Source organism: Hyperoodon ampullatus, assembly GCF_949752795.1.
Source record: "Hyperoodon ampullatus genome assembly, chromosome: 7".
Lineage (NCBI taxonomy): Eukaryota > Metazoa > Chordata > Mammalia > Artiodactyla > Ziphiidae > Hyperoodon > Hyperoodon ampullatus.
The window spans coordinates 33,881,411-33,892,719 of record NC_136920.1 but is presented as its reverse complement, the minus strand read 5'-3'; the positions used below and the strand labels follow the sequence as shown (position 1 = coordinate 33,892,719).

Sequence of the window (11,309 nt, the reverse complement as noted above, 5' to 3'; positions counted from 1 at the left end):
CAAGCATCCCTGACCCAACATTCTCCAATAGCACTGGAAACGCTCATCAACTGAAAATTCTTCCTCACCACCCATCACTCAGCCCTTGTTAAATACCGTGTTTCAGTGCTATGATCACCGCCTTGAAATCATTTTGCTCCTTTCTCTCTCCATCCTACTTGCCCTGCTTGTCCAACCCTAATTAAGCCTTACTCTGCTCCTAAACCCAAGTAGCTAAACTTTCCTCCAGAAATGGAGAAAAACATGACAGAATCCTGCTAATTGGTCCCTTTTTGGACCAAAATTATCAAACGGCAAATAACATGGCCCATCGGTCAGTCCCACTAATTTCCCTGGTAAATTTGTCCTCTGCTCTCCAAAATGCTCACTTCTCTGTAACCTTTCCCCCTTCCTACTTGCAACAACATATGCCATCCCTTGGCTGACAGCCTTGCCTCCCTTTCAGGCCTCATTGAAGTACCCTCCTTCACCTAGATCATCAACATCAGCAGGGACACCTGTTTATTATCACCTATTGTAAGCAAAACAAACAGAAAATGTCCTTGACCTATGTCCTCTTCCAGCTCCCACCTATCTTCTCATCACTCTAAAACTTCTCCCAAGAGTTGTCTTCAGATATGGTCTCCACTTTGTTACCTCCCATTCTCTCAACTTACTTTGCACTTTCATACTAGTTTTTCATTTCATATATATATATATTACTTAGGAGGGAAATAGAACATGCTTGTTAAGCTTGGACTTTGAACTTAGTTCCTATCCCTATTCTGTGACTCACTTTTTTGTATAAAAGCAGCCTAGCTTCTTGCTGCCTCAGTTTCAACTATAAGATGGGGATAATAAAAGTAACTCATAGGGTTATTGTGAGGTTTAATGAGTTAGCACATATAAAAGCACATAGAATACTGCCAGGCATATAGAAACTATTCAATACGTGTTTGCTATTGAGGTCAACAGTGGCCTTCCTTCATCTTACCATATGCAGCAAGGAAGGCTCTTTCCTGCTTCTCCTCATCTCTCAAGTAGCACTGGACAGACTGCACAATTCCCTGCTTCTAACACTTCTGCTCATGGCTTCTGTGACATCATACTCTACTGGGTCTCCTTCTACTTCATGGCTGCTCCTTCTCAGCATCCTTGCTAGCTGCTCAACTTCTAAATATCTGAATACTCAGCCCTCTTTTTACTATCTAAACTCTTCCTAGGTAACCTGATCCAGTCCCATGCTTTTAAATACCACCTACATAATGATGTTGCTTAAATTTGTATCTCCAATCCTGGCTCTCCCCTGAGCATCAGACAAATATCTAACTGCCATTTCTGCCAGGATATTAAGTTGTACCACGAATCTAACAGACCTAGGACAGAATTCTGAAGGACTCCCCTCTTTCCATTCTCAGCCTATACATCTGCTCCTATCACACTTTCTAATTCTGTGATAGTTATCACCATTCACCCAGTGGATCAGGCCTAAAAACTAGAAGTCATATCTGATTTTCCCTCCTTCCCTCAACCAGACACCCAAATGTTAGCAGTCCTGTTTGCCTCACCTCCAAAATACACCCCAAATCCACCTCTACTTCTTATCATGTTGCTGCTGCCACGTTAATACAGACTATCACAATTTCTTTCCTGGATACTACAAATCCTCCCAATGAGTCTCCCTGCTTTGATTCTTGGTCCCCAGCAAGCCACTTTCCTCACACAGCCAGAGTAATCTCAAAGTATAAAACAGATCACATCAATCCCCTGCTTAAAAACTTTCAAGGGCTTCCCAATACAATTATGATAAAATCTGAACTACTGAACTCAGGATTATATATGATCTGGCCCTGCCTGACTCTCCAACCTTCACTCCTACTATTTTCCCCATTGCTTTCTCCACTCCAGCCACACCAACCTTTCTTCAAACACATCAGATTCATTTCTGCATTGGGGCCTGTGTACTTGCTGTTTCCTCTGACCGGGTATCTCTGTCTGCAGATTTTAGCAAGGCAAGGCTAGCTCAGCAGCATGTTACCACTTCAGAGATGCCCATCCACCTAAAAGAGTGGACCCGCTCCTCCACCCAGTCACTATTTATCCCAATAGTGCCCTGTTTTATTTTCTTTATAGCACCTAGAGCCACATAAATTATTTGTTTACATGTTTAATATCTGTTTCCTATCACTGTCATGTAAGATCCCATGTGGGCAGCAGGGACCCTCTCTTATTCACAGATGAATCTCCAGCAACTAGAATACTCACTCGCACATAGTAGGTATACAGTAAACATTGATTCAATTTGAAGAAAATGAAAACAACAGTATTCACTTTTTGCCCTTAGCACAGGGGTAAATGAAGATCCACTCCAAGTACTGACAAGTTAACTTATTTTTGATATATCACCAGTCAAGACTGGTATGTTAAACAAAGTCAGTTATTATGTAACTCAATGATCACTAAACAAAGAATATTGGTACATCTTATCAGAATTATCACCATACAAAAAAGAAACAAACTTGCATTTTTTGGTACTTCCATGTATTATTTTACATCCCCACAATAAGTTTCTAAATTAGATAAGGTATTGAACATTGAAAAAAATGAGGCACCTTCCAGATAAGTAGACATAAAGCTAGGTTTATAATACCTGTGTTCTTTCTTTCAGATCATGAATTTGTTGACATTATCGGTTGCCTAGATATTTTAAAGCAGTTCCAATCAAGTAGCAGTAGAGTCAAAGATATATTTTAAAAACCTCAATAGAAATTTCAAACAGTTAATATAGTTTACAATGCCTATAATACCAATTATCTTGACTTTAAGAAAAATTGATTCAGGTTAAAAACACTAATCTCCTAGTAACAGGTTTATTGATTAGTTTGAAGAAGTCTTTGATGAACAAAAATGGAATTTTAGGGCTTCCCTGGTGGCGCAGTGGTTGAGGGTCTGCCTGCCAATGCAGGGGACACGGGTTTGAGCCCCGGTCTGGGAGGATCCCACATGCCACGGAGCAACTGGCCCCGTGGGCCACAATTACTGAGCCTGCGCGTCTGGAGCCTGTGCTCCACAACAAGAAAGGCCGCGATAGTCAGAGGCCTGCGCACCGCGATGTGGAGTGGCCCCCACTTGCCGCAACTAGAGAAAGCCCTCGCACAGAAACGAAGAGTCAACACAGCCATAAATAAATAAATAAATAAATAAATAAATAAAATTAAAAAAAAATGGAATTTTAGTAATAAATGTTTGGTAGTCAAAATCTTTTAAAAATGCACCATTGGGGTAGTAAAACAGGGTATCACAAGCCCACAAGATCAAGCCCAAATTCTGCAGTATACAGAACCTTTTTACTCCGACCCCTGCTTCTCTCCCAGCTACTTCTCACCACATGTCATAACCATCCAGAAAATTCCTGCTTATCTTTCACCAACTCAAATGTCACCTCCTCTTTGTAACCTTTCTTAATCCCTTCTCAGGCTGAGCTCTTATCTATGCTCCCAGATGAACTCTGAGCATGATTTTAAGTATAATGTATTACAGCATTTATTCTATGTTTTCCTGGCTAGGCTGTAAATGTTTACTGAATTAAAGAAATATATCATTCAAATTCCTAAATCAATATGCAAAACATGTCTCACAGAGCAAATGTTCAACTAACATTGGTCAAACTAATTAATTACTGATTGAATGAAAAGTCTTATTAGGATTATGCTTACAGCTAAAAGTTGCCTAAATGACTTAATCTGTGTGAAATTGAAGATTTTTTAGATATAACAACTATATCTAAAATGCCCAGGAACACAAGCCTATATATGCTGTTTCTTACACACAAGTTTATTGCTACCCTGGCAAATTCTACATTCTCTCTACATAGGAGAATTTGCTCATGTAGAATGATCACCTGTAAGTTTCACCGCATCTAAGAGGTTCCAAGGATGGTCAGGCCACAAAATCTCACCAATATTTTGACCCAACAAACTCTGACTCCTCCCAAACTGTTCTCTGCTTAGAAGTGAAAAAATTAAATAAAACCAAATGAAGATGCCTGAATTGAGTGTTCAGTCCTTATGGGGCTCACAAACCCCCATAAGCAGGAAAAAAAAATGAAGTTTTCTAGATTTCTGACAATATGAATATTCTTCAAAGATCCCATTGCTGTTTCCTGCAGTTGATCAACACCATTGCAGGTTAATCACTAGATACTTGACAGCTGACTAACCTAGCAGAAACATGAAATACAGTGTAAATAGGAATCACTTTTAAATGAATTTACTGAACTTTATATTGCCCCAACAAATTTTCATTTCTTGAGAGTCCACTAAGAAAAGATACAGACTTTTAAAACTTAATAAAAAGTGTTGAGTGCTACTTTAGTAATCCGTTGATATACTATCCTTAACGTGTATTTATTAAGATTTTTGATTTCAACTTCAGTAAAATATCCCTCAACATTTAACATTAAAAAATAATGCATTGGGGCTTCCCTGGTGGCGCAGTGGTTGAGAGTCCGCCTGCCGATGCAGGGGACGTGGGTTCGTGCCCCGGTCCGGGAAGATCCCACATGCCACGGAGCGGCTGGGCCCGTGAGCCATGGTCGCTAAGCCTGCGCGTCTGGAGCCTGTGCTCCGCAATGGGAGAGGCCACAACAGTGAGAGGCCCGTGTACCGCAAAAAATATATATATATATATAATAATGCATTGATATTTCTAATTCTAAAATTAACAACATAACTAATTATAATGTATAACTATTTGTACAAAGTATAGCAGAGTATAGCAAAATATTAGTGTCTCAAGATTACTACATACCAATCTAAGATTGAGTCCAAAACAGTGTTTTTAAATTTTCCTTTCAAAACCCAAACTTCATTTCTCTGTTACCAAACATGACTTCAGTTAGCGATTTACAAATATTTACACAGGGAAAAATATACCAAAAGCCATCAACAAAGACTGTCTTTGATTACTCTGGGATTCTAACCCATTTAGATTCTTCTAAGAATTATCTTGAGCATGCAGTTTAGAAATGCTTGTTTGAACGACTTAATCTTACTATGTTCATAAACATAAACACACAACATATAGTATGAAAGGACACATGAAAAATTGTTGCTTTTATTGATATTAGAGGGTAGTTTTAATACAAGCTAAATACAAACACAACTGTTAGATTCAGTAACTTATCCTGCAAAACAATATGCCAAGATCAACCTTGAAGCATTTATAAAAATGAAAATGTATAAAATATCTTTCTCAATTAATTCTAAGGACTCTGTATACAAATGTAAGAATTTGAACTTATCAAAGATACATCAAATGTTGAGCTACTAATTGAGCAGTAACAAAACAATTTCTGATTTTAAAATTAAATAGCTCCAGGTAAAAGCATGTACTTTCCCACATCTACTATCTTTGTATTCTGCACAGAGTTCCAAGGCAAAGATTACTTCTGGCTTTACGCATTACCAGAGAGGATGACCTGTTTGGCTGGCTTATCACAGGCCTTTTAGTCTTTTTTCCTGATAGATCCTTTGCTCCTTTGGGAGGAGGCACAGGAACTGGTTTCCATGGAATTGGGTTATAAAAGGCTGGCTCTGGATAAGAATTTCCATTGTAAAAACCTAAAATTATTAAAAAATCAGAACAAGAAAACTTTTTGAGATCAAAGAAACTACATATTTTAAAATTCACAGAAAAATGTTAAAATATTAAAAGGGCAAAAATATCATTGATAAACCAATTTGACTCATTTAAAACTTGAACTCTCAAATATTTTCAAACACAGTGAGTATTGAAGTAAAAATTAAAATATAAATAATTCTAAGCATTCAAAGAACATTAATGTTCAAATCTATATAAACTCATAAAAGTTCTCCTAAGAAATTAATTTTAGAACCCTTAAATTGAACAAAATCTTCATTTTAACTCAGTCTGGGAAACCGCTGATTGTGTACATGTTTCCCCTAGTCGGACACTAAAGTTTGCAGAAAAAATGTATGTTGCATATGTAGCTAAAGTGAATCAAGATTCTTGTTTAGAACCACTTAAATTCTAAATCACTGTCACTTAATCAGATTTCATAATATCACTGTAATTTTGATAATTAAGAGCAGTAGAGCATTTGCAAAGATATTTATTAGAATAAAACTTATTTAAATGCAAAAAATTTAGTAAAATAATCCATTATTTCACCAATTAACTTCTAGTCAATATGTATATTCCACCTAAGTTTTAACTTTACTATCCAATCATTTGGTTAAAACCACTGCTTATTACTCTTATTTCAGACGAGATCGGGCGCGTTCAGGGTGGTATGGCCGTAGACTATTACTCTTATTTCAAACAAGAGAACAAAAAAACAGAGCAGACCCTGCTCGGTAGCTGTAAAGGATGACCTCTGTGACACGCAGGAGAGGCCTAAATCCTGACAGCAGGAATGTGTCATTCAGACATTGGCAACCCACTTTGACTGCATAGATATGTCAACACACACTTCACCACGATGGTCAAAACAAAGTCTGGAATATGTCCTATTGTGTGAACAAAACAGAATGGGAGTATTTTTAATAATAAATCACTTAAACAAGTGAAGGCAGCTGTCAGCAAGGCATGAGCTTCCAACATGAAGTACAAAGAAAAACATGCATTGCCATTTATAATCAGACCAAGCCTAAAGGCCAACCAGGTCTGTGTCTGGTTCATGTGCTGTCTAGTATTCCACCCTGCAAAAAGAATGTGCCAAAGACACTGGAAGCTCTGCCTCAGAGAGGGTTAGAGAAGGGGAAGAAAATGACCCCTTCAATATATCCTGATTAAGGCTTTAAAATCCAAGGAATGTAAGAAAATTTTACTTGTTTCTTAACGTTAGAAATCATTACTTTGCAGTTTTACCATTGTTGCCTTTAAAATGTATCTGGTTTTAGAGAATGACAACAAATTTGTAGTATCTCCACAGGAACACAGTATGTTATAATCTTCCAGAAAATAGTAATTTGAAAGAAAAATGATTTTTACACATTTCTATTTCTGTCAAAAGGAAACATAATATATAATATTCACTCCTGCAAGCCATATTTATGTAACCCACATAACATAAAAACCAACCTGTGAGTTTTCCATTGGCATAACCATAGCTCTTTGCAGCTGGACGAGGTTTATTTTTTGCATTTTCCAACCATTCCTTAAATTTTTTTTCTGCTATTTTCTTTTTTTCCTGTAATTCAGCCTGCCGTTGTTTTTCTTTTTCCTTAAAATGACAAGACCAAAGAATCTCCAGGGATATTCTGTAACTAAAAATTCTATTCAAATTCTACTGACTCTTTTCCCCAGTAGCTCCCCATCCCAATGGCTTTCTGATCAGAAATACTGAATCATAATTCTATAGAGGGCAAAATTTAACATGATCAGGGATGTGATATGAAGGTGGCTGCCTCTAAACAATAAGACATTAAACCCAAGAAGAAAAAAGCAATTTGCTGTTTTAAAATAGGATAGTAATTTATAATAATGTAATAAAACTTTCCATAAAAGTGCATTGAATAATATTTAAAAGCATATAAAAAACAATCAAAAGTTTGAACCTGACTGCAGAAATATCAATAGGCTTATTAGTACTTCTCAACCTAAGAAAACCACAAATGCATATTCATTTCTGAAGCCTAATCATAGTATAACAAGTAGGGGTAGCTACATGTATTTATATTATGATAAGATAGTGCCAATTTTCTATTAGAAACTCTTTATACAATATAGCTGGCACATGTAAACATGAAAGTCATATATTCTAACTGATCACTTTAGTGAAAATACCTTTTCTTTCTTCTTCTTCTCACATTCTTCAGCATTTTTTTTCTTTAACCATTCTTCATATTTTTCTTTTGCTTTTTCTTGTAAATGTTCTCTCTCCAGTTCCTTTGCTGCTTTTTCCTCCCTTTCTTTATTAATTTTTTGTTCCCTTTCTTTTCTTTTCTTAAATAAAAATAAAGGAATTTTAATTGGAATATCTGTAATCATCCTCATACCAGGAAGAAGTGTTACGTGCAGCAATTTTCTAAACTTCAGTTATTTCTTAAAATAGGTGGTAAAATAGTGGTTGACACAGTGTGGCTTATGAAAATATATAACATACCTGCACTTACCTGATCAATTTTAGTCTACCAGCTTGAGCATATGTTTCATGATGGCCATAACAAAGGTCTTGCTTGACAAAGTACACTCAGAGCCTGGGACAGTGTTAAGTAAATAGTAGGTGTTTTATAAAGATTTGCTGAGTAAATTGGTGGACAGAAATTATGACCTATTAGACTGTCCTGAATCTTAGTGTTTGTTGATGGATGTTTACCCCCAATCTAAAATAGGAGCCACATATGTACACATTCCCCAGACAATTTGCCAATACAAATACTTGGATAAATTTTCACCATCAAAGAGTTACAGAGCACAAATTTTGGCCCATTAAGTACTTCTATAAGGGCACATACAGACAAATCTCTGGCTATGTAATTCTTATAAGCCTTACACAGACCAAGGATTGGCAAACTATGGCCTGCAGGCCAAATATGGTTCATCAACCACCTGTATTTGTAAATAAAGGTTTACTGAAATGTGGCCACACATTTATTTACATATTTATTGTCTATGCTGCTTTTGCACCACAACAGCAAAGTTAAATAGTTGCAACAGAGACTGTATGGTCCACAAAGCCTAAAATTTTATCTAGCCCCTTGAAGTAAAAACTTGACACAGACTATAAGTCAATGTTTCTTCTTTTTCTCACTCAAAAGATAATCTACCAACACAGCTAAATTCTAAATAACCAATGACATGGCTAGCTCTCTTTATCAAAGGTTTAGAAAATAATCTGCAAACATGAAGTATATGCAATACAAATGCCACATACATCACCCTTCATTGAGCAAAGAAATATGAGCCAAGAAATTCTTCCCTTAAAAGCATCTTGTAGAATACTTTAATACAAGCAATTCAAGTAAGACCCAAGGAACGAACATCAGTTACATACAACATATGTCCAGTGCTGTGCAGGAAAGGTGGGTCTTAAAAATCAAAGCACGGGAATTCCCTGGTGGTCCAATGGTTAGGACTCTGTGCTTTAACTGCTGAGGGCACAGATTCAATCCCTCCTCAGGGAACTAAGATCCCACAAGCCTCGAGGCAAGGCCAAAAAATAAAAAAATTAAAGCCCCTGTCATTCCCCAAGTTGCTGTATTTCCTTATTGTTGGTCTGCCAATAGCTGCAAAAGGAAATCCTTCCTTGCTGAGAACTCAGTATCCATTGAAATAATGCTGGAATTTAACTATTGGGTTAAATTCCACAAAGAAGTTAAGTAATCTGCCCAAGGTCACACAGATGGTAAACGACAGATCACTACGTATCTCTTATATACATATGAGAGAATGCTGAAAACAATTTTTTGCCAATAAATTCAATTTAAATAAGATGTCAAAATTCCTTAAAAATATATCACTTTCCAAAACCGATTCAAGAAGAAATAGAGTAACTGAATGAGCCTCTACTTGTAAAAACAATTCAGAATTTAAAACTTTCCCACAAAGAAAACTCTAGCCTCCAATTGCTTCACTGGTAGAGTCTATCACACGTCTAAGGAAGCAACAGTACCAATCACTACACAAATTGTTTTAAAAAGAGAAAAAGAGAACACTTCCAAGCTCATTTTAGGAGCCCACTATTTCTCTAAAGTCCAAACCAAATATGAAAATTATAAGATAATATTAGGAATAACTCAAGATAACTGCTCTCATCAGAAACATGAAATACTTACGGATACATTTAAATAAGACATATAATACCCCTGTACACTGAAAAAAAAAAGAAGAAAAAAACTGAGATAAATATGGTCTAAATAGAAAAAAAATCATGTTTATAGATTTATAATTTGATATTATTAAGATAGCAATTTTCTCCAGAATGATCTATTTATGTATTTAATGCAATCCCAATAGTATCAGGCACTATTCAAGCAAGCATGATTAGGGAAATTGATAAGCTAATTCTAAATGGAAAGGGTCCAGAGCGGCTAAAACAATTCTGAAATAGAAGAAAAAAGATGGAAGACTTACACTATTTGATTAGAAGAATTTTAAATCCAAGAGTTACTATATAAAGCTATAGTAAGCAGATAGTGTAGTAGTGGCATAGGATATAGATCAACTGAACAGAATACAGTCCAGAAATAGACCCAGACGTATTTGGTCAATGGATTTGAAATAAAAATGTCAGGGTAACTGAGTAGTGAAAATATTATCTTTCAACACAGTGTTGGAACAACTGTATATCCATACTGCAACAAAATGAACCTTGACCCTTAACACATGCCAACATTAAAATTAACTCAAAATGCAAATAGGTAAAAGCTGAGGTTATAAAACTTCTAGAAGAAAACAATGGAGAATATTTTACAACCTTGGCATAGGCAAACGTTTCTTTAATAGAACACAAAACTCACAAACTATAAAGGAAAAAACAGAAATATGGAACTTAACCAAAATTTAAAATTTCTGCTCTTTAAACAAGTCATAAAAAAATTAAAAGGAAATATTTACAATACATGTTATAGGACTTAAAGGAATATAAAAAGAATTCTTACAACTTACTATTAAGACACACAAAATGGAAAAAATTTAAACACTAAACTAAACAAACAAAAAACAAGAAATGTAGAAATGGTCAAGAGTGCTATGGATTGAATTCTGTCCCACCAAAATTCATATATTGAAGCCCTAATCCTCAATGTAACTTTTTTCTTTTTTTTAAATTGGAGTATAGGTGGTTTACAATGTTTTTAGTTTCAGGTGTACAGCAAAGTGATTCAGTTATACACAGACATATATTCATTACTTTTCAGATTCTTTTCTCATACAGGTTATCACAGAATATTGAGTAGAGAGTTCCCTGTGCTATAGAGTAGGTCCTTGTTGTATATAGTAGTATGCGTATGTTAATCACGAGGCTCCTGATTTATCACTCCACCCCCCATGTTTCACCTTTGGTAACCATAACTTTGTTTTCAATATGTGTAAGTCTGTTTCTGCTTTGTAAATAAGTTCATTTGTATCATTTTTTAAATTTTTGATATACATATGAATGACATCATATGATATTTCTTTCTCTGACTTACTTCCCTAAGTATGATAATCTCTTGGTCCATCCATGTTGCTGCAAATGGCATTTTGTTCTTTTTTATGGCTGAGTAATATTCCATTGTAAGTATGTACCAACTCTTCTTTATCTATTCCTCTGTCAATGGACACTAGATTGCTTCCATGTCTCGTCTACTGTAAATAGTGCTGCA

The 11,309-nt window shown here is 35.8% G+C and overlaps 1 protein-coding gene across 1 annotated transcript in view; it reads right to left on the bottom strand.

Annotated features, from left to right (window-relative positions):
- Nucleotides 1-5,132: 5,132 nt before the first annotated feature.
- CCDC34 (coiled-coil domain containing 34) overlaps nucleotides 5,133-11,309 on the bottom strand; it is a gene marked incomplete at its 5' end in the record, with an annotated part of 43,639 nt that continues 37,462 nt past the window's right edge. Inside the window, 3 exons of the mRNA XM_079709185.1 lie at nucleotides 5,133-5,600; nucleotides 7,084-7,225; nucleotides 7,789-7,947. Coding sequence (XP_079565311.1) covers nucleotides 5,386-5,600; nucleotides 7,084-7,225; nucleotides 7,789-7,947 — 516 coding nt within the window. The 3' untranslated portion in view covers nucleotides 5,133-5,385. The remainder of the gene's footprint in view (nucleotides 5,601-7,083; nucleotides 7,226-7,788; nucleotides 7,948-11,309) is intronic.